This window comes from Trichomycterus rosablanca, chromosome 15 (genome assembly GCF_030014385.1).
Source record: "Trichomycterus rosablanca isolate fTriRos1 chromosome 15, fTriRos1.hap1, whole genome shotgun sequence".
Taxonomy (NCBI): Eukaryota; Metazoa; Chordata; class Actinopteri; order Siluriformes; family Trichomycteridae; genus Trichomycterus; species Trichomycterus rosablanca.
In genome coordinates, this window is record NC_086002.1 from 9,617,753 (window position 1) to 9,642,009 (window position 24,257).

At 40.5% G+C, this 24,257-nt stretch overlaps 1 protein-coding gene across 2 annotated transcripts in view; it reads left to right on the forward strand.

Annotated features, from left to right (window-relative positions):
* Nucleotides 1-18,398, forward strand: part of pibf1 (progesterone immunomodulatory binding factor 1) — a 62,082-nt gene extending 43,684 nt beyond the window's left edge. The window contains exons 15-18 of one of the 2 annotated variants that reach the window (XM_063009619.1): nucleotides 4,710-4,840; nucleotides 11,057-11,141; nucleotides 14,590-14,766; nucleotides 16,380-18,398. In XM_063009619.1, coding sequence (XP_062865689.1) covers nucleotides 4,710-4,840; nucleotides 11,057-11,141; nucleotides 14,590-14,766; nucleotides 16,380-16,433 — 447 coding nt within the window. In that variant the 3' untranslated portion in view covers nucleotides 16,434-18,398. The remainder of the gene's footprint in view (nucleotides 1-4,709; nucleotides 4,841-11,056; nucleotides 11,142-14,589; nucleotides 14,767-16,379) is intronic. The other variant, XM_063009620.1, reaches the window with a different exon arrangement.
* The last annotated feature ends 5,859 nt before the right edge of the window (nucleotides 18,399-24,257 follow it).

Consider the following 24,257-nt stretch of genomic DNA (forward strand, 5'->3'; position numbering starts at 1 on the left):
TTTGCATATGTGTTCTGTGTTGCACCCTGGTCCTGGAAGAACGTTGTTTCATTTCAATATGTTCTTGTATATAGCTGAAATGACAATAAAGCCTCTCTTGAACTTTTATACACCGATCAGCCATAACAATAAAACCACCTCCTGTTTTCTACAATCACTTTTCATTTTATCAGCTCCACTTACCATATAGGAGCACTTTATAGTTCTATAATTTCTGACTGTAGTCCATCTGTTTCTCTACATATCTTTTTAGCCTGCTTTCACCCTGTTCTTCAATGATCAGAACCCCCACAGGACCACCACTGAGCAGGTATTATTTAGGAGGTAAATCATTCTCAGCTCTACAGTGACAATGACATGGTGGTGGTGTGATAGTGTGTGTTGTGCTGGTATGAGTGGCTCAGACACAGCAGTGCTGCTGGAGTTTTTAAATATCGTGTCCACTCACTGTCCACTCTATTAGACACTCCTACCTAGTTGGTCCACCTTGTAGATGTAAAGTCAGAGACGATCACTTTTCCATTGCTGCTGTTTGAGTTGGTCATCTTCTAGACCTTCATCAGTGGTCACAGGACGCTGCCCACGATGCGCTGTAGGCTGAATATTTTTGGTTGGTGGACTATTCTCAGTCCAGCAGTGACAGTGAGGTGTTTAAAAACTCCATCAGCATTGCTGTGTCTGATCCACTAATACCAGCACAACACACACTAACACACCACCAACCATGTCAGTGTCACTGCAGTGCTGAGAATGATCCACCACACAAATAATACCTACTTTGCAGTGGTCCTGACCATTGAAGAACAGCATGAAAGGGGGCTAACAAAGCATGCAGAGAAACAGATGGACTACAGTCAGTAATTGTAGAACTACAAAGTGCTTCTATATGGTAAGTGTAGCTGATAAAATGGACAGTGAGTGTAGAAACAAGGAGGTGGTCGTAATGTTATGCCTAATCGGTGTAGTTTAGGCCTCAGACAGCCCTGTGTTCCTTCTGTCTTTTCTGATTCTTTATTTGTTCCCATCAGCATTAAGGCGCTGGTAATTTTATCGCTGCTACTTGTCGAGGAATCTGAAGCTCTTTGATAACGAGTATCCATGACATTCATTCTAGCCAGTGGCTCCGTGCCTGTAGAAGAATCGCCCAGAGTCAACTTGGACCAAGCACAGGTTCAAGTCTACACTTGTTTTACATGTCCTACCGCAGTGCACAGAACTCTTGGTTCATCCTGTTCCCTGCATTTAAATAAGTTGAGATCATAACTAGGTAAAGAGTTTTTTTTTAATACGAACATGACTTAATTATAGATTCTAGACTAGGTATTATCATTCTTCTTCTTTGAGCCAGTGCTGTTGTACAGGTATGTGGGCATTCTTAAAACGAAGATGCGGATTGTGTGATCACTTGTTCTTGTAAATAGCTCGAAGGAAGACGGAGCTAATTGCTTTTTTAAAACAGTGAAACTTGGCTGGCACATCAGCTCTGTGCACTTCTGCTAAGACGCAGCACGTATGATATAATAGGAGTAGCCTGCATAAAGACAGAACATCCCTGTAACTGTCAAGCTTGACGTTTTCATAAAGGACCCAGCAAACCCTGGCTGTACTGACACCTAGTACACCTGACACATCTCCTGATCCTTACCGCTGTGTTTTAACGCCTCACGTTTTACTGACACGGGATCGTTTCCCTGCGTCTTAGACCTTAACCTATCAGATCACTCATTGGGTAATCCTTGACCAATCGAAGGAGGCTGTGACCAACGGTGATAAGCCGGGCGGTCACTGCTAAACAATCCTTTCACCTGTCACATGTGATTGAATGGTGCTTTGTGTGTCTTTTGTTTTTCATTGCTTATGCTAACTGAAACAAAATGTTTTCCACCTGCTGTCACTCATGTAGTCATGCTAACATACAGTATATATTCCACTTCTTTACTGTCTGTGCTGTTTACTCCTGACTTATCAGTTTATATCAGTTCCCTAATAAAGGAGATTATTTAGTAATTAATACTCATTGAATAGTGTAATAAAGTTCTGATAAGATGCTGTTATGATAAAATAGATTCGATTGGGAGCCAGTTATGTAAAGCCTCTTGTTTTTATTATGTTCATATTGTAGCATTTTTTAAACTTGCCTCAGATGTCGATCAGGATCGGAAACATTTTCTTTTTTAGCTCTAGCCTGTCTTCCTTCCAAATCAATTATTTTCCATACTCTTATCATGTTTTCAGAAATAACCATAAAACACAATCATGTGAGACACCATAAAACACTTTTATAGGTATACACATGTAGTAATACACAATATGAATACACCGATCAGGAATAACATTATGACCACTGACAGGTGAAGTGAATAACACTGATTATCTCTTCGTCACGACACCTGTTAGTGGGTGGGATATATTAGGCAGCAAGTGAACATTTTATCCTCAAAGTTGATGTGTTAGAAGCAGGAAAAATGGGCAAGTGTAAGGATTTGATCGAGTTTGACAAGGGCCAAATTGTGATGGCTAGACGACTGGGTCAGAGCATCTCCAAAACTGCAGCTCTTGTGGGGTGTTCTCGGTCTGCAGTGGTCAGTATCTATAAAAAGTGGTCCAAGGAGAGAACAGTGGTAAACCGGCGACAGGGTCATGGGCGGCCAAGGCTCGTTGATGCTTGTGGGGAGGGAAGGCTTACCCGTGTGGATCCAACAGACGAGCTGCTGTAGCTGAAATTGCTGAAGAAGTTAATGCTGGTTCTGATAGAAAGGTGTCAGAACACAGTGTAGGGCTGTTTTGGCAGCAAAAGGTAGACCAACAAAATATTAGGAAGGTGGTCATAATGTTATTCCTAATCGGTGTACAGTATATAATAATACAGAATATGGACATAACAGTCTGTCAGGTAGGACCCTGAACCATGTAGGAATTTCTCTCTCTAAACTAACCATATTGTTAAGCTTTTAATTATGCAATTTACACCTTTTTGCCATTGAATAATAATAAATAATAATAATAGTGGACACTTTATTCATACATGTCACATTTCATACATAAAGATGCAGCCTTGTTTCACAATTAAATTAAATTAATTGTATATAAAAATTTATAAATGTATATAAAACAGTCAAATCAGTTTTTGTTTAATAAAAAGTTATAATAAATATTGTTTTATTTAATGATTTTATTTTATAATATTAAACAATATTAAAATATAATACATAAAATTTAATTCATAGAATTAATTTCAAATAAAAATATTTTTTATTTGAAATTACAACAGAAAACCAAAGGAATGCGAAACTTAAAAATAGCTGCTTTTTTAAAGCTGGTTACAGTTTATTCTGTAGTTGTTGTTTTATTTATTTATTTTGTCTCTTTAGTTAACAGGTACAGGACTACACCTGCTGCTTCAGTGATGAGGCCTCACCCTGTTACAGTATGAAACTTAGACAGTTCCAGAAAGACTTACTCAGTTTTCAATGCAGTTCATAAGAAAAGGATTTTCTGTTGTTTTAAATGCTGCAATTAAATCTAAAAGTAAAAGGAGAAAAATCATGTTTTCATTAGCATTGACTGATCGTCAACTATCTAAACAGCAATGCTGTTTCAGTACCTGACTTAAATCCTGACTGGAATTTTTTGGCTCGGTGGGTAGCACTGTTGCCTTACAGCAAGAAGGTCCTGGGTTTGATTCCTAGGTGGAGCGGTTCGGGTCCTTTCTGTGTGGAGTTTGGGCTACCTAGGGCTACTACTGACACTGACTGGAATGTTCTGGAAGGCATGGTGTTCAGCACCTCAGATCCAAGCTGTGTTTTCTGCAGGTCTTGTGCTATCTAATTTATTCAAGGATTCATTTAAAACCTCAGTTTTATCTTTCGTATTGTCACAGAAAAATAGTCGAGGCTACAAAGATGGATAAGCAGTAAATGGTTGTAAAAAAGTTGTAAAGCCTATTAGGGGGTAACACCTAATGGGTCCAACACTCAGTGTCATGTGACCAGAACAGTATAAAGACATAGCCATAGAATCTGTTTGGAGTTCTTCTCAGAGACGCTGCTGGAGGAACCATGGCCGTGTCAATAAATTCTTTAATCCAATCCAGTCAACTATAATCTTTGCTTTTATTTATCATCTCACTATATTTTTCCATGACAGTATTAAATGACTTCTTCTGAAGTTGTACTTTGTGATTGATTAATAAAATGATTCAAATTCTTTGCCAGCATTCAAGTCTTGACAGTATCTAAATCTGCTTACAGAAGATCAAGCTAACATTTTATACTTATAGTGCGTGTGCTCTAGCCTGCTATTTTTGCAAGTAAGCATCAAAAGTAACATCCTTGTTCAAGTTCCTAACACGTTACTTAACCACCTGAATAGCTGCAGCCTTACATCAGCTCAAGTTTTATTACATGGCACTGATGTTTTTTTTGAGTGTCCCTCGGGCAATCATGCACAGAAATATGAGCCAGATTTTGTAGTGTATTCGGATTCGGATACTTATAGGTGCAAACCTTAGAACCTTTTAACTCCTTGTTGTGTTTTACAGTGTTCTTTGTCGTCATATGAGTTACTGACAGCTTTCGAATTAGCTGTGTACGATGCATAGGGCATATTGATGTTTGGGGTTTTAAATGGCGTTGCAACTTTTGACTACTGGTAGAATCATTTGACAACATTTTTCAGCCAATAATCATTTAACACGTTTTCTTTTTCAGCTGCAGACAGCCAATCAGCTTCTCCAGCAAGCACAGCAGCCATACAGTTACCTGATAGAGACGGTTCGTCAGCGGGACTCACAGATCCAGTCTCTGAAAGATCGCCTCCTACAGCTGGAAGAGGAAGTGAGGTATGTTTCTGTAAAGGTAGCCACAATTTCTAAATAAAAAATACCCTCTTTTTTGTGTAGAGGATATTAATATATTTTATGAACTCAGTCTGTTTAAGTGAACTATGCCCCAATCAAGTTATTTTAAAGTAATTTTAAAGGACTATAGACCTTGGAGATTCGTGAAGCTGGTGAAGGATACAAAAGCATTTTTAAAGACCTGGCTGCTCTTTTTGTGTAGAGGATATTAATATATTTTATGAACGAGTGCTAAACATTGCTTTACATTTTAAACATTAATCATGGCTGAAACATGAATTCAAGTGTATTTTTTTAAAATGGGAATATGTTAGCCACGCATCGTATGTAGTAACTACTAGGGCGGCTCTGTGGCTTGGTGGGTAACAGCAAGGTCCTGGGTTTGATTCCCAGGTGGAGCAGCCCGGGACCTTTCTATGTGGAGTTTGCATGTTCTCCCCATGTCTACGTAGGTTTCTTACAGGAGCTCCGATTTCCTCCCACAGTCCAAAGACATGCAAGGGAGTTGTATTGGAGATACAAAATTGTCCATGACTGTGTTTGACGTTGAACTTGAACTGATGAATCTTGTGTAACCAGTAACTACCTGCTTTGTCATGAATGTAACCAAAGTGTAAAACATGACGTTAAAATCCTAATAAATAAATATGTAGTAGCTACTAATCATGACATAAACCAGTATAAAATTCTTTGAATTTTTATTTTCTATGCATGTTTGGACAATGCACATCCAAAAATGCAAACCAGCACAAACAAGAGCTAGTGGAAATCGAATAGATAAAGTTCATGTTGTATCAAACCTGAGAGATGACTGGTATGGTTTTGATGGGATTCTTTGCAGCCTCGTGGCCTGAGACGTTCGCATTTATTGCTGAAGCAAAATATATATTGTTTTAGGTCCTCTTTATAATGTAATTTTAAAATCCTTTATAAATTTTTTTATGGAATTCAAGTCATGAGATTGCACATGCCTTGTGGCACATTTACCTTTTTTGGAAACCAGTCAATAATGTTATGGACTGTAGATGGTAAAATCACTTAATTCTTTGAAACTGGCTGTTAAAAACTGTTGGACTATATGCTCATGCATTTTTTAAGCCTATAGTTTATGCTCCTTGTATAATAATAAGTTTCAAAACAAATGTTCCTTAAACTTCTTAGTGTAACTACTTTTACTGCCAACTTTTTTTTTGGAATATGATGAAGAAGGCATGAAATCATAGTATATATATATATATATATATATATATATATATATATATACAGGGGTTGGACAAAATAACTGAAACACCTGGTTTTAGACCACAATAATTTATTAGTATGGTGTAGGGCCTCCTTTTGCGGCCAATACAGCATCAATTCGTCTTGGAAATGACATATACAAGTCCTGCACAGTGGTCAGAGGGATTTTAAGCCATTCTTCTTGCAGGATAGTGGCCAGGTCACTACGTGATGCTGGTGGAGGAAAACGTTTCCTGACTCGCTTCTCCAAAACACCCCAAAGTGGCTCAATAATATTTAGATCTGGTGACTGTGCAGGCCATGGGAGATGTTCAACTTCACTTTCATGTTCATCAAACCAATCTTTCACCAGTCTTGCTGTGTGTATTGGTGCATTGTCATCCTGATACACGGCACCGCCATTGGATGCACATGGTCCTCCAGAATGGTTCGGTAGTCCTTGGCAGTGACACGCCCATCTAGCACAAGTATTGGGCCAAGGGAATGCCATGATATGGCAGCCCAAACCATCACTGATCCACCCCCATGCTTCACTCTGGGCATGCAACAGTCTGGGTGGTACGCTTCTTTGGGGCTTCTCCACACCGTAACTCTCCCGGATGTGGGGAAAACAGTAAAGGTGGACTCATCAGAGAACAATACATGTTTCACATTGTCCACAGCCCAAGATTTGCGCTCCTTGCACCATTGAAACCGACGTTTGGCATTGGCACGAGTGACCAAAGGTTTGGCTATAGCAGCCCGGCCGTGTATATTGACCCTGTGGAGCTCCCGACGGACAGTTCTGGTGGAAACAGGAGAGTTGAGGTGCACATTTAATTCTGCCGTGATTTGGGCAGCCGTGGTTTTATGTTTTTTGGATACAATCCGGGTTAGCACCCGAACATCCCTTTCAGACAGCTTCCTCTTGCGTCCACAGTTAATCCTGTTGGATGTGGTTTGTCCTTCTTGGTGGTATGCTGACATTACCCTGGATACCGTGGCTCTTGATACATCACAAAGACTTGCTGTCTTGGTCACAGATGCGCCAGCAAGACGTGCACCAACAATTTGTCCTCTTTTGAACTCTGGTATGTCACCCATAATGTTGTGTGCATTGCAATATTTTGAGCAAAACTGTGCTCTTACCCTGCTAATTGAACCTTCACACTCTGCTCTTACTGGTGCGATGTGCAATTAATGAAGATTGGCCACCAGACTGGTCCAATTTAGCCATGAAACCTACCACACTAAAATGACAGGTGTTTCAGTTATTTTGTCCAACCCCTGTGTGTGTGTGTGTGTGTGTGTGTGTGTGTGTGTGTGTGTGTGTGTGTGTGTGTGTGTGTGTGTGTGTGTGTGTGTGTGTAAAGGCTGCTGAGAAATCACAGCTTTTTTGTTTCTATGCAAATTTTTTGTGTTTCTGTAAAGAATTGGGGTTGCATATTTATAGTAAGGGGAGTCAGTTGCCTTTTTTTGACATATATTTGGACAAATTTAGAAGTACGAAGTTAAAATATATTCTATATATGTAAAGTGAATATCTGCACTAGAAGATTAAATACTTGTGTTTAATGTATTTGATGCCATAATTGTGGCAAACTGTCTATTTTGTGTTTATTTTTTCAGCGTTTGCATTTCCTTCATTAATTTCTTATGAACAAATGACCTATAATGTCAAACTAATAGCCATTCACATGCCTGAAATTACTAACATAAGCAATCATTCTCTTTGTCCGTTTATCGAACACTCTGATTAATCATTTACAGGCTGAAAAAAATAGATGAACCTCTCAAAAGTCAGGTATTCCTGTTAAGATGAGATTGGAGTTGGGAGTTGTAAAGACGCCCTGCCCTGAATTGTGAAAATCGGCACGCTAAGTCTGTCTGCTTTTTGAAAGAGAGATCTGTTTGAGTGAACTATGCCCCAATCAAAACGAATTTTAAAGGACTATAGACCTTGGAGATTCATGAAGCTGGTGAAGGATACAAAAGCATTTTTAGAGACCTGGCTGTTCATTAATCTCGTCTTTTATATAGGGAAGCAGCAGTGGGTGTTGTGGCATGAAGATTCGTATAAATACAGGAAAGCTTTTAGTTTTATTACAAGGTTTCTCAATATAGCTGTTCTTAAAACATTTACTTTTAATCTAGTTACTGTGCTCCAGATAGAGCATCCAAAATTTAACTTTCTTGAATTAATGAAGGAAGGTTTGTTTTTATTTTTCCAACACTTGGGCGGCACAGTGGCTCAGTGGGTAGCACTGTCGCCTCCCAGCAAGAAGGTCCTGGGTTTGATTCCCAGGTGGAGCGGGTCCTTTCTGTGTGGAGTTTGCATGTTCTTCCCCTGTCTGTGTGGGTTTCTTCCAGGCGCTCCGGTTTCCTCCCACAGTCCAGTGATATGCAAGTGAGGTGAATTGGAGATACAAAATTGTCCATGACTGTGTTTGATGATAACCTTGTGAACTGATGAATCTTGTTAAAACAGGTTTAAACCTGCCCCAGGGGTTCATCAACCTTTACCTGCAAAAATAAGTTTTCCAGATATGGCTGCATGTGTGTGAGAAATATTTCAACATTTTTTGCTGAAAAGCACTGTCAATCTGTGTTCTTTTTAACACTTTAAGCATCATTTCAAGCATGACCCTTTGTTTTAAAGAATACAGCTTGGTAAAACAGACCCGAGGTCGGCGGGTTTTGCAGTTTGTGCTTGTTGATACCAAGAATCTGTTCCTAGAAATTCATGACGCCTGCCAATACTTCAAGCTGTCAGTTTGCTTGTTGGGGTATCGAGGCTTACCTTCTGATTCCAGAACAAACAAGTGTTTTGGTTTTTTTTCAAACTAGGGCACAGTGTTCCAAGATTTCAAATGCACTTGTATAGTCTTATCATAGGCGACGTGTTAAATACATGCAGGCGAACTTTCAGGCTACCGGAGAGCTGGTGAAATGCATGTGATAGTTAATCCCAGCTTGTGTATCTCTTCTTTCTTTTTCTTTATTTAAAACGCAAAGCTTTTTTCACATACCCGACCTGCACCATTCTCCTAGCATGCAAACTAACTGAGGCAGGTCTTCTCATGTGCTGCCCGAGTTTAATGGGCCCCGCTGGAGGGCAGAGCACTCAACCAACAGATTGTTAGCAAGGAAAAATTACTGTAACTTTTTTCTCCAGCACGGGGGGTTGTTTCTGACTTGTCATACAGCTATAATCTCAGGTTTACCTCGAAAACTTTGGACCTCATTTGTCATATTTACCACAGATCTAGGGTCAGTTTTTTGCGCACATTGACCTCTATAAAAACAACTCCAAAGCTGCTGTCAGATCAGTTGAAAGGCTGTTTTTGCTCATGGAGGATTGCGCTCTCTTTGTTCTGTTTATTGACCGCTGATTTAGTGGAGCTGTCATTAAAAGGGCAGATTCTCCAGTTTTTACACACCTGCACCTGTCTGGCCTAATTGGTGGGTTGTGGTTCAGCAGGTTCAGGCTTTAGAGGAAAGACAAATAGACTTACAGATAAGATACAAGACCTTTTTTCTTCAAAGATAAATTAATGTTAATATTTCCCCAATATTACCAGCTGTTTATGAGTAGACCTGTTAACATTATGACATTACCTAATCAAAATAATTTATTATTACTATTAAAAAGTCCACTAAAATTACAAAAGTGATTTTAAAAGACATATTTGTGATTATATAGCTTAATTAATTAAAAAAAAAAAAAACTTTATCTCCAAAAGTATGTGGACATCCTTCCTAATAATTTAATTTAGTTAGTTTCCACCACGTCCAATACTAACAGGGCTATAACAAAAAATATATATTTATTTATAATAAATAAATTCAAAAGAGGTACATGCCTCCCCATGTGGGGAAAGTTTGGTTAGGAAGAACTCCGATCTATCTTAGCCTCATTGAACACTTCTGAAACGAATTGAAGCATCATCTGTGAGACAGGCATTCTCATTAAGCATTAGTGTTTGACCTTGCAAATTCTTCTTTGAGCAGAGACTGTTATCGCTGCAAACAAGGCGAGAGCAACTCAGTATTAACAGCTGTGGATTCACATACTTTTGGTCATATAGCATATATTACAACAAAATATTAATAACAATCTCATCACAATGCCATGTGTGCATTTAGTCGTATCATACTTTTCATTGCTTACTTAGCTGGTATTAAGTCTTCTCCTATAATTAAGGCTCTACAAAATTAACTGGTAAATGTGCTTAATTTCACGGACCTCATTTTTCAAAAATCACAGATTTCACAGATTTCTAAAGAAAAGAGCCACATTTCACGGCATTCAATAAATTGAGTAATAGAATAAATGGAAGCTACAATACACAATAGTTGAATGTAAACCTAGAACATTCCCCTCTGTGTTAGTAGGACCCTACGTATAATGTGTGTTTGAGATACATGGCTTTCTTTTCTGGACCATCAGACTTCTGGGTTTTTGTCTTCATAAGCTTCATGCTCTGCTAATGGAACCTATTGTGAGCAAATTTGAGTGCATGTTGAAACATTGTTCTATGGCCATGCACTCTTTGGTCAGATGTTTTAATAGTGTTTAATATGTTTTGGCTGCATTATGGAGACTTTTTGGTTCTGATACAGTGAATGACTGGATTGCGGTTTAAAATCATGGAACTGTCAGGAAAGATTCGTATGAATCATGTCAGTATATGAATCATGTCAGTATATGAATCATGAATCATGTCAGTATATGAATCATGTCATTTGAAAAAAGATTGATATTTTAACCTGTTTTGATCTGGGGCAGTTAAGGTACTGGACTAGTAATAGAAAGGTCGCTGGTTTAAGGCCCCACTACTGCCAGGTTGCCACTGTTGGGCTTTTGAACAAGGCCCCTTAACCCTTAATTGCTTAGACAATATACTGTCACAGTACTGTAAGTCGATTAAGTGTTTTGTAACTGAATTTATACTCAAATCTCTGTTGTTTTCCTAGTGCGCTGAAGAAAGAAAAGGCGAGTCTGCTGCAGGTGAAAAACAACATGGCTGCTGATCTGGAGCGGCTCCTGAGACACAGGGAGGTAAAGGCTGACTCGGCACATCCCAGCACATTCGCCTAGGGGTTGATGCGTTGCATCACGCTGGAGGACATTGCCGATTTATTACAGGCCTCACATCAAAAGCTTAATTTAGCGCTCAGTTGGAAGGCGGTTTTGCGTTCAGATCGTGTGTAAGATGATGTCTCGTAAGCCTGGTGGCTTTACCAAGATCCCACAGTGTGTTTACCACACCCATGTTTGGATTATGAGCTTTAATAGGGGCTCTCAGAGAAGACAGAAGTTTCTGTGTAAATAACTTTAAATTTTACCTGACACATCTTGACTTGTCAAATGCCACTGAAAACATTGTCATGTGACTAAAAGCGTATTAATTGCAGGAAACCAAGTAATGAGAAAATCAAATGCGTGCACGTTGCAGTCTGCGGTAGTTCAGCGGAATTTTACCGTCCACAAACATCGACCTGCCTGTTGGCCTCAGGGTGTACCCTCATTGTTGTGCAGACACCGTGGCCTGGCATGCAGTCAGAGTGACAGTCACACTGGTCTTCTCATTTAAAATGTTAGTTAGCATGCTCTGGCATGAGGAACAATTATACTTTGCCAGTTTTACCACCACCGCAGGGCAGTCGCTCAACTCGTTTCATTTACGTTTGCCATTTACCAAGAATGTTTATACTGCTTTTATTATTTATGCATCATGACAGGAGAAAAATACTTCAGAGGTTTGGGCTTATTCAGACTGTATCTAACTGGAAATTCCTGTTGTTCAGCTTAACGAGTTCTCATGCTCGGCTCATTAAGCCATGGACTGCGCTTATGCGTTTGATCCATGTGATGAGCTCTGATTCTAAGCTAATAGTATTTGGTACATTTGCGAAGTCAGCATTAGCTCTGTGCACATCATTTTAAGGTTTTAATCATTATACAGGCAATATAAAGGCGTAAATTTTAACCGTTAGCTTTTAAAATGTGCAGTATTTCTGACTACAGTCTGAACAGACCTGCATGTGCAAAAGTTTAACTGACTGAGCTTAACGTGGCTTCCTGTACACGATGCGGGAAACTGGCAAGTGATAAAAAGCTGCCCATGATTGTGCAAGTGGCAGCAGATTTAGAAATGGGAACTGGAAATGACTAGATTGGAAGATAAAGGAAAAAATCTCGAACAAAACTGAACAGGGTGCTTAACAGGGTGACTACTTGCATTCATATCTAATGTTATTATTTTAAAAAAGGGCCTACTGTTTAGGCCAATTTCATGCAAGGAACAGTAAACATGGTGAAAGTGAAGGAGCTTCTTATAATAATTAAATAATGCTTAGATAAAAATGCCACAGAGCCACAACAAAGAGTTTAAACATCCCCGTGTTGCAGGACGACCTAAAAGCAGCAAGAAGAACAGTTACACTGTAGATAATACACAGCAAACCGCACCACCACACCGTCATCCACGTTTCAGCACCACAGCTGTTATTTTAACATTACAGACATTAAAATGACAAGTAAGAATAATATTCAGATCAAACTAGAACTTCTGCATGTTGTGTTTTGACCCAAGAAGGCTGTACTAATAGTAAAGTATGATGGTGAGAGCATCATGATATGGAGCTGCTTTTCTGCAAACAGCCTAAATGTCAATAATAAACTAGGTCAAATTTATCTCATTTGCTAAGAAACTAAATCTAAATGTTTCAGCCAGACAGCAACACAAACGATAAATTAATATTAGACTATCTAATATAGGGTTTCTAAAAGGGGGGGGGGGGGGGGGAGTTCTTGCTTGGCCTAGTTAGTCTCTTGACTTTAAATGTTAAATTTTATTTTAAAATACAGACAAAACATGAAACATTATATTATTTTACATGACTGAATGACTCCTGTATTGTAAAATAACATGATACATCATGTCTTCGTGAAATTATTTCTGAAAAATGTCTCTGCTGCAGATATTGCTTGATATAATTGTGTAAAGAAGCTGACCACTATTCCCATTCAGCATCAGCACAGGCGGAACTGATAACACATTTGTGAAATTTTGAGCTATTTTGAATTAAACATTCCCCCCTCACTGCTACTGGTGTTGGCACAACCTTTGCCGAGTACACAACTTCCAACGGCATGTTGGCATAAAGCACGCAATCCTAGCGGACAGCTGCTCGGCCACGCAGTGCTTTAACATGCCAGCGCATATGGTGGCAGAGTGATAAATAGAAATATTAAATGACCCCTGACACGCATGCAACCATGCATATCTATATTCATCACCGAAGGGTGCTCGATGTTCCAGCCCGAAGATATTGTTTTCTTTTTGAAGTGTAAATTGGAATTGTTTGTTTTTAGAAAAAATTACTCATTTGTACTGATTTTAGTCCATTTATGCCAGTTTATGACAAATTTATATGTTAAATTATATAATTTCCTACAAAATATTAGGAAATATTTGGTTTTAACAAATAATACACTAATACACTGATCAGCCATAACATTACAACCCCCTCCTTAGTCCATCTGTTTCTCTACATACTTTTTAGTCTGCTTTCACCCTGTTCTTCAATGGTCAGGACTCTCCCAGGACCACTACAGAGTAGGTATTATTTGGGTGGTGGATCATTCTCAGAACTGCAGTGACACTGACATGGTGGTGGTGTGTTAGTGTGTGTTGTGCTGGTATGAGTGGATAAGACACAGCAATGCTGATGGAGTTTTTAAACACATCAGTGTCACTGCTGGACTGAGAATAGTCCACCAACCAAAAATGTATCCAGCCAACAGCGCCCCGTAGGAAGCGTCCTGTGACCACTGCTGAAGGTCTAGAAGATGACCAACTCAAACAGCAGCAATAGATGAGCGATCGTCTCTGACTTTACATCTACTAGGTGGACCAACTAGGTAGGAGTGTCTAATAGAGTGGACAGTGAGTGGACACGGTATTTCAAAAATCCAGCAGCACTGCTGTGTCTGATCCACTCAAACCAGCACAACACACACTAACACACCACCACCATGTCATTGTCACTGCAGTGCTGAGAATGATCCACCACCTAAATAATACCTGCTCTGTGGTGGTCCTGTGGGGGTCCAGAAAAGCAGGGTAAAAAGTATCCTGGGGTCCAGGGTGAAAGCAGGCTAAAAAAGTATGCAGAGAAACATATGGGCTACAGTCAGTAATTGTAGAACTACAAAGTGCTTCTATATGGTAAGTGGAGCTGATAAAATGGACAGTGAGTGTAGAAACAAGGTGGTTTTAATGTTATGGCTGATCGGTGTATATTTTATATTGATTGTGTTTTTTGAGTAAGTGCTGAGTAGTGTTAACAATTCTTTTAAAGTAATAAATAAACTCTGAATTGCTTTACCTTCCCAACTCTGAGTCTGTCAGCTGAGTGTCAAAATGATGAAGACATCTGATCACACTCGTATGACTTGCCCTGAAACACACTGCGTCCTAATTATCACTGTTTTCTTGTAGGAGCTGTCTGCCATGAAGCAGGTGCTGGTCAACATGTGCTCACGGCAACAGGGAGACACAGCGTCCACAGCAGAGCCACAGCTCATCATCAGCACAGCAGTCAAACAGCGGCCCGAAGAGCCTGGCAGGGCCAGAGACTGGGAGCAGGACCAGCTCCGACCTAAACCCACTGTGTTTGTGAGTACAGTACAAGCTCAGTGCTCATGCCATGAAGTTTTTTCTAGATTTTTCCCCCTTTATCTTCCTATCTTAGGTGGCTATCTTAGGTAGGTGGCTCGGTGGGTAGCACTGTCGCCTCACAGCAAGAAGGTCCTGGGTTTGATTCCCAGGTGGAGCGGTCCAGGTCCTTTCTGTGTGGAGTTTGCATGTTCTCCCCGTGTCTGTGTGGGTTTCCTCTGGGAGCTACGGTTTCCTCCCACAGTCCAAAGACATGCAAGTGAGGTGAATTGGTGTCCATGACGGTGTTTGACATTAAGCTTGAACTGATGAATCTTGTGTAACTAGTAACTACCGTTCCTGTCATGAATGTAACCAAAGTGTAAAACATGACATTAAAATCCTAATAAATAATTAAATAAATAATTAAATAAATATCTCCCTATCTTGTAACTTCCAATTCGATTGTGAATCCGCTGCTGGTTGCACAACCCCCGATCTGATCAAGGAGAGCTGGATCACCACACGCCCCGTTCGACACGTGTCCAATCTTTGACCAGTTCTTATAATTTGCAGTAGTGTTTGGTTCCCACACAGAGCTGTATGAGCCCAAGTGACTCCCTCTCTATCTATGCTCAGGTGTATATCGCAGAGACAGTGGGAAGAGACTATAGGTATTAATATGTGCAGCTCTACTGAAAATGCTTTCCACAAACCTTTCAAATGTGTGTGGAAATGTGTGCCCTCTGGTGGGCTATTATAAATCCCTGATGTAGCTACAGCTATTATTTTATTGACCAAAACGGCATTCAATTTTTAATATGGGCGGCACGGTGGCTAAGTGGGTAGCACTGTCGCCTCACAGCAAGAAGGTCCTGGGTTCATTCCCCAGGTGGGGTGGTCCGGGTCCTTTATGTGTGGAGTTTGCATGTTCTCCCCGTGTCTGTGTGGGTTTCCTCTGGGAGCTACGGTTTCCTCCCACAGTCCAATGACATGCAAGTGAGGTGAATTGGAGATACAAAATTGTCCATGACTGTGTTCGATATAACCTTGTGAACTGATGAATCTGATGAATTGTAATGAGTAACTGTCATGAATTTAACCAAAGTGTAAAACATGACATTAAAATCCTAATAAACACACAAACAAACAATTTTTAATATACTAATCCGCTGCTGTTGCACCAAATTATGCTAGCCCACGACCAATTAGGCTAGCCGGGCGTCTACACAGACATGCTAGGCTATGCCTGAATGAGAAAGAGGGCTGGTGGCTGGAGCCCTGCGACAGATTGCTAGATTGCACTCCTGGATGACTTGGAATTTGTAGTAGACTAAATAAACTTGTTCATCACAAAGGAATTTAAAACTAAGGATAAATTGTGCCAACCTGTGCTGACGTTACAGCACAGCTGCTTCAAGTATATGCATAAAGCTTAAATTTGAATGAGGTGCCCGTATAACACACAAAGCGCTTCACATCAGCCCTGGTATGCTGCTCGAAAGGCCGTAATGGGCCGAATATTGTTTACCTATGGCAGGACCTCGACTGGTTTTCATAACTTTTATGTAACCTTTATACACAGCAATGTTCAAAGCAGCAGACCAAAATAGCTTGTTCTGTCTCTTTTACAGACCAATAAAGAAGTTCCTGAGTGGCACAGAAAGCTCAAGGCAAAGAACAAATAACGAAATGAGACTTGTTTTACCAGTGTGTGAAGAGGCGCAACTCTCAGGAGACGACATGCACCTAAACAGCACATGCACGTTTTATTTATGGAGGGCGGGCCGTGTGAACTTTGCTACTATTTAGTACATGAAGTTTTTTTAACTGTATGTAATTTTTTCTGCAAATGTAAACATGTCTGTTATGTAACTATTAGGTTATAATTTGAAAAGATTGTAGTTTTTTTTATTTATCAACAGTGATTTGTTGAGGTGTGTGAATGTCATAGCAAGTGCGTGTCAGTGTCAGCAAGTGTATGTCAGTCATTGAGGGTCACATGACACACTGGTTTTCAAATGTTTTAAAATATTTAAATTCTGAATGAAAAGAAGACTCTTTTGTCTGCTTCGGTTAATTGTAACAAGAGTCCAATGGCTTATTTTTGCAGTTGTAAGGCGCTTCACACAGTAATCTTTAAAAATAGCCAGAGGCTTGCATTCCGCAGGACTCATCTGTCTCCTCTGAGCTCAGTAGTAGTAGTGAGAGGAGGCATTCAGCTGAAGCCTTTTTATTCAGCTTTACATCCTCAGAAAAACATAATAGAATTTAACTTTTATTTTCATGTTTTACCACTTCTTATCCTGGTCAGGGTTGCTGAATCACTGGGTGCACATCCCATATAGGACGCCACTCACTTTTTTCGGTCTACGTCCCAGCAGTGGTGGGGTAGCGAAATAAACTGCTGCACCACTTGAACACCCCATGCTATTTTACAGTACACTAAGAGCACTGCAAATATGGTCAGTATTTACATATGGATAACCAACTCTACTGTTACTATCAGGCCAATAAATATTGATGCGTTTTTTTTGATAATGTAAATGTTTTATGTCCACCTTAATAAAATGTAATAAGTCAGGTTCATTTAACTTTTGTTTAAGGATTGACCGATGATTTTACTCAACAGAAATTATTTTTTATGCTTGGTGAAGCTCTCATCATCAAAGGGTTTTTCATCAAATACAAAGGAACAAGGTGGTGAATATTTCTCAGCACTGCAGTGACACTGACATGGTGGTGGTGTGTTAGTGAGTGGATCAGACACAGCAGCACTGCTGGAGTTTTTAAATACCGTGTCCACTCACTGTCCACTCTATTAGACACTCCTACCTAGTTGGCTCACCTTGTAGATGTAAAGTCAGAGACGATCTCTCATCTATTGCTGCTGTTTGAGTTGGTCATCTTCTAGACCTTCATCAGTGGTCACAGGTCGCTGCCCACGGGGCACTGTTGGCTGGATGTTTTTGGTTTTTGGACTATTCTCAGTCCAACAGTGACAGTGAGGTGTCTTATCCACTCATGTGTGTTGAATAAAGGAGGTGGTTTTAATGTTATGACATCAGTGTATATATACTTTATGGTTCAATGTTTGTGGACTCTCTTTAGTTAAGGTGTTGCAGCAACACAGATTACTAACAGTAGTATAAAATTCATTTTACACACACACACACACACACACACACACACACACACACACACACACAAAGGGTGCTTGGATGGTCTAGCAGTAAATTAGCCCACTAACCCCTGTGTGTGTGTCACACACACTTACACTATTGCAACTAGCGACTTGGGTGTCTACATACAGACATGATTTGACAGCCATATAACTAAATATGTGAGTATGTGTGTATATATACACTTGTGTGTGTGTGTGTGTGTTAATGACAAGTGTGAATAATGCCTTTCCTGAGATCACTGTTTTGGGGGCATGAACATGCCTTTGTGACTAAATGTATGTGGACACCTGAGACCAGGTCATAAAAGCCTCCACTCATCTGAAAAGACTTTCCACAAGATTTTGGAGTGTGTCTGTGGGAACTGACTGCCACAAAGTTGAAAGCATGTAAATGATTTGCTATTTATTTTTTGTAACCTTTCTGTAATGGGTGTGGCTGAACTCAATAAATAGAAAGGGCATGGCAGCATTTCAATGATTACTTTATAATAATGTAATTTTCATGTGACCACACGTGACCGGGAATTACACCTGACCATGACCTTGTTGTACATCCCATGTTAAAAACATTATCGTTAATACACATTTGTGACTATAAAGCGTTCTATAACAGCTTTCCACAAGATTTTACAGTGAATCTGTGGGAATTTGCACCCATTTAGACAAAATGTCCAAATATTTGCCCCATGCTGCTGGAATTTGGGTAACACTGTCAACCCAGCTGAGCTGAGCTTTACATTGCCATGGACTTTGATATTTTAAATCCCACCTTAAGGTTTTAAATTTTACGGCATATAGAGGACGCTTTAATCCAAAGCAACTTACAATTGTGGCTGAATACAGTTTAATCAATTAAGGGTTAAGGGCCTCGCTCCAGGGCCCAACAGTGGCAACTTGGCAATGGTGGGACTTGAACCAGCAACCTTCTGATTACTAGTCCGCTACCTTAATCACTAAGCTGCTGGCTTTTCTGAATTACAAACTCTAAATAACAACATTTACGCCCATGGCTACACAAAGCCTACTTGACTGTGGACAGCAACACCTTTGTTTCATTCATTGTCTGTTTTACCACCACTTTGTCCTCTTCAGTGTTGTTGTGGGTATGATTCACTGGGTGAAAGGCAGGAGACGCCTCGGACAGGTCACCAGCCCGTCACAGGGTGAACACACACACGTTCACACTTGGGGCAATTTTAGTAGTTCCAATTAACCTGACTGGATGTTTTTGAATTATGTGAGGAAATCGGAGGAGACACAGGGAGAAGTGAGGTGACCGTGCTACCCACCAAGCCAACGTTTTACTTCACTTTTGTTTCAGTAGCTTCCAATTAATGACAGTCCCATGATTAGTAGTTCTTGGCTTACATCAAACCATACAAACAGATTATCTCCATAGCATGAGGTGAAAGAGGTCCTGAGGTCCTAGCTTGGCAAGAGAGGTGGTGACCTTGGCACTGTTCCATGTACTTTTCTGCTCTTTTTCTTCCCAATTTAGACTTTAATTCATTATGACTACTCTGGCTTAACAGCATTATATAGAACACATTGTGCTCTCTGTAAGCCTCATGTTCGTGCATGTTGCCAGAACAATGAGGTGACTCCCAACATGGCCTTTCCTGCTTCAGATGTGGCTAATTGCTTCTGTGGAGTGCCCTACCAGGCTGGGGTTGCTAAAAGTTTATAGAATATTCAAGTTGAACCATTTTGAGCCAGACTTTGGAGAGAATTGTTAGCTCAAAAAGAACATTTGTTTACATAATATTGCAATTTATTTAACTCACAATCTATTATATGTACTATTCTATTATATGTACAGAATCTGGAATAATCTCAATACATGTAGGGCAGGCTGAAAACCACTGTTGAATGTGTGTGACCTTTGAGCCCTCAGACAGCATTGCATTGGAAACTGTCATGCAACAGTGAGAGTAGTTCAGAAAACCATTGTTACTTAACACAGTACACCATGTATTAAAAAATGTGAAAGTATTAAACAATTAAAAAGCCATCAGTTTGGGCGCAGTGGGCTATTCCGCTGGGGGGGGGCCTCCACGACATGAACTCAACCACCCACCTCACTTCCATACACCCCCCCCCCCCCCCCCCCCCATTATGCATGTATTATGGCAAGCCAAACAGAAAATAGATAGCAAAGACTGATATATATGGAATAAAACATATATATATAGTAGTGTTCAAAAAAATAGCAGTGATTTCAAAAAACCGAATAAAGCACAAAATCATTATAATAACTTTTATTTCCATAAATGCAAATGCATTGAAAATACTACACTTTCAATTCTAAATCAAAACATTATTAAAATTTAGCCAGTTTGCGTTCATCCTTTACAGAAAATTAAGAAAAATGAATATTAGGTTGTTCAAAAAAATAGCAGTGCCAGCATTTTTCTTTAAAAATGTTTGAGGTTTCACTTTACTTTAAATTACTGAACTAATATTTTATATAACAATTGTTTCTAAGATCTGTGTTGCATGGAGTCGACCAACTTCTGGCACCTCTGAACAGGTATTCCAGTCCAGGATGATCAGACTACGTTCCACAGTTCTTCTGCAATTTTGGGTTTTGCCTCAAAAAAACATGTTTCAGATGTCAGAAGACAAGTTCTCTTTGGGATTGAAGTCAGGGGATTGGGCTGGCCACTCTATTACCTCAGTCTTGTTTGTCTGTAATCAAGATGTTTTGGGTCATTGTCATGTTGAAACACCCATTTTAAGGACATTTCTTTTTCGACATAGGGCAACATAATCTCCTTAAGTATTCTGATATATTTAAACTGATCCATGATCCCTCGTATGTGATGAATAGACGTAACACCATGGTATAAAAAACATCCCCATATCATCATTTTGTACCACCATGCTTTACTGTCTTCACAGTGAACTTGGGCTTGAATTCAGTGATCGGGGGTCGTCTGACATACTGTCTACGGCCACTAGACCCAAATAGAACAATTTTGCTTTCACCAGTCCACAAAATGTTAAGCCATTTCTCTTTGGACCAGTCAATGTGTTCCTTGGCAAATGTTAACCCATTCAGGACACGTCTGTCTCTTAACAACGGGACTTTGCAAGGAGTTCTTGCTGGTAAATTGGCTTCACTTAATCATCTTCTGTACTCACTGGTAACTTCAGATGTTCCTTGATCTTTCTGGAGTTGATCATTGGCTGAGTATTTGCCATTCTGGCTATTCTTCGATCCTTTTGAACAGTAGTTCCACGCTTTCTTCTGCATCTTTCAGGTTTTGGTTGTCACTTCAAGGCATTTGAGATCATTTTAGCTGAGCAGCCTATAGTTTGCTGCACTTTTCTGTATGTTTTTTCCCTCTACAATCAACTTTTTAATCAAAGTACGCTGTTCATCAGAACAATGTCTGGAACAACCCATTTTATCCAGTATTTCAGAAGGAAATGTGCTATGACCAACCTGTGCAACATTTGCCACCCTCCTACCTTAAATAAGGGCCAAAATTGACACCCGTTCTTCTGCATAATTAATGACTTCACCAATTGAACTCCTCACTGCTATTATTTTGAACAAGCCCCTTTCAATCAATGCTTCGATTACTCAGAATAAACGGCATGCATGTTCTAATTGTTGGGTTTGTTTTGTTTTCATTACTCTACTACACTTTCAAGTAAATTTTTTGCTATGTAGAAATATCACTTCTACTAAAAACAGTGATCTATCAGGTTAATGGTGTTGGACTGCTATTTTTTTGAACACCACTGTACGTATATACAGGGGTTGGACAATGAAACTGAAACACCTGTCATTTTAGTGTGGGAGGTTTCATGGCTAAATTGGACCAGTCTGGTGGCCAATCTTCATTAATTGCACATTGCACCAGTAAGAGCAGAGTGTGAAGGTTCAATTAGCAGGGTGAGAGCACAGTTTTGCTCAAAATATTGCAATGCACACAACATTATGGGTGACATACCAGAGTTCAAAAGAGGACAAATTGTTGGTGCACGTCTTGCTGGCGCATCTGTGACCAAGACAGCAAGTTTTTGTGATGTATCAAGAGCCACGGTATCCAGGGTAATGTCAGCATATCACCAAGAAGGACAAACCACATCCAACAGGATTAACTGTGGACGCAAGAGGAAGCTGTCTGAAAGGGATGTTCGGGTGCTAACCCGGATTGTATCCAAAAAACATAAAACCACGGCTGCCCAAATCACGGCAGAATTAAATGTGCACCTCAACTCTCCTGTTTCCACCAGAACTGTCCGTCGGGAGCTCCACAGGGTCAATATACACGGCCGGGCTGCTATAGCCAAACCTTTGGTCACTCGTGCCAATGCCAAACGTTGGTTTCAATGGTGCAAGGAGCGCAAATCTTGGGCTGTGGACAATGTGAAACATGTATTGTTCTCTGATGAGTCCACCTTTACTGTTTTCCCCACATCCGGGAGAGTTACGGTGTGGAGAAGCCCCAAAGAAGCGTACCACCCAGACTGTTGCATGCCCAGAGTGAAGCATGGGGGTGGATCAGTGATGGTTTGGGCTGCCATATCATGGCATTCCCTTGGCCCAATACTTGTGCTAGATGGGGATGACAATGCACCAATACACACAGCAAGACTGGTAAAAGATTGATTTGATGAACATGAAAGTGAAGTTGAACATCTCCCATGGCCTGCACAGTCACCAGATCTAAATATTATTGAGCCACTTTGGGGTGTTTTGGAGAAGCGAGTCAGGAAACGTTTTCCTCCACCAGCATCACGTAGTGACCTGGCCACTATCCTGCAAGAAGAATGGCTTAAAATCCCTCTGACCACTGTGCAGGACTTGTATATGTCATTTCCAAGACGAATTGACGCTGTATTGGCCGCAAAAGGAGGCCCTACACCATACTAATAAATTATTGTGGTCTAAAACCAGGTGTTTCAGTTTCATTGTCCAACTCCTATATATACAGTGTATCACAAAAGTGAGTACACCCCTCACATTTCTGCAAATATTTCATTATATCTTTTCATGGGACAACACTATAGACATGAAACTTGGATATAACTTAGAGTAGTCAGTGTACAGCTTGTATAGCAGTGTAGATTTACTGTCTTCTGAAAATAACTCAACACACAGCCATTAATGTCTAAATAGCTGGCAACATAAGTGAGTACACCCCACAGTGAACATGTCCAAATTGTGCCCAAATGTGTCGTTGTCCCTCCCTGGTGTCATGTGTCAAGGTCCCAGGTGTAAATGGGGAGCAGGGCTGTTAAATTTGGTGTTTTGGGTACAATTCTCTCATACTGGCCACTGGATATTCAACATGGCACCTCATGGCAAAGAACTCTCTGAGGATGTGAGAAATAGAATTGTTGCTCTCCACAAAGATAGCCTGGGCTATAAGAAGATTGCTAACACCCTGAAACTGAGCTACAGCATGGTGGCCAAGGTCATACAGCGGTTTTCCAGGACAGGTTCCACTCGGAACAGGCTTCGCCAGGGTCGACCAAAGAAGTCGAGTCCACGTGTTCGGCGTCATATCCAGAGGTTGGCTTTAAAAAATAGACACATGAGTGCTGCCAGCATTGCTGCAGAGGTTGAAGACGTGTGAGGTCAGCCTGTCAGTGCTCAGACCATACGCCGCACACTACATCAACACGGTCTGCATGGTCGTCATCCCAGAAGGAAGCTGACGCACAAGAAAGCCCGCAAACAGTTTGCTGAAGACAAACAGTCCAAGAACATGGATTACTGGAATGCCCTGTGGTCTGACGAGACCAAGATAAACTTGCTTGGCTCAGATGGTGTCCAGCATGTGTGGCGGCGCCCTGGTGAGAAGTACCAAGACAACTGTATCTTGCCTACAGTCAAGCATGGTGGTGGTAGCATCATGGTCTTGGGCTGCATGAGTGTTGCTGGCACTGGGGAGCTGCAGTTCATTGAGGGAAACATGAATTCCAACATGTACTGTGACATTCTGAAACAGAGCACGATCCCCTCCCTTCGAAAACTGGCCTGCATGGCAGTTTTCCAACAGGATAACGACCCCAAACACAACCTCCAAGATGACAACTGCCTTGCTGAGGAAGCTGAAGGTAAAGGTGATGGACTAAACCCAATTGAGCACCTGTGGCGCATCCTCAAGTGGAAGGTGGAGGAGTTCAAGGTGTCTAACATCCACCAGCTCCGTGATGTCATCATGGAGGAGTGGAAGAGGATTCCAGTAGCAACCTGTGCAGCTCTGGTGAATTCCATGCCCAGGAGGGTTAAGGCAGTGCTGGATAATAATGGTGGTCACACAAAATATTGACACTTTGGGCACAATTTGGACATGTTCACTGTGGG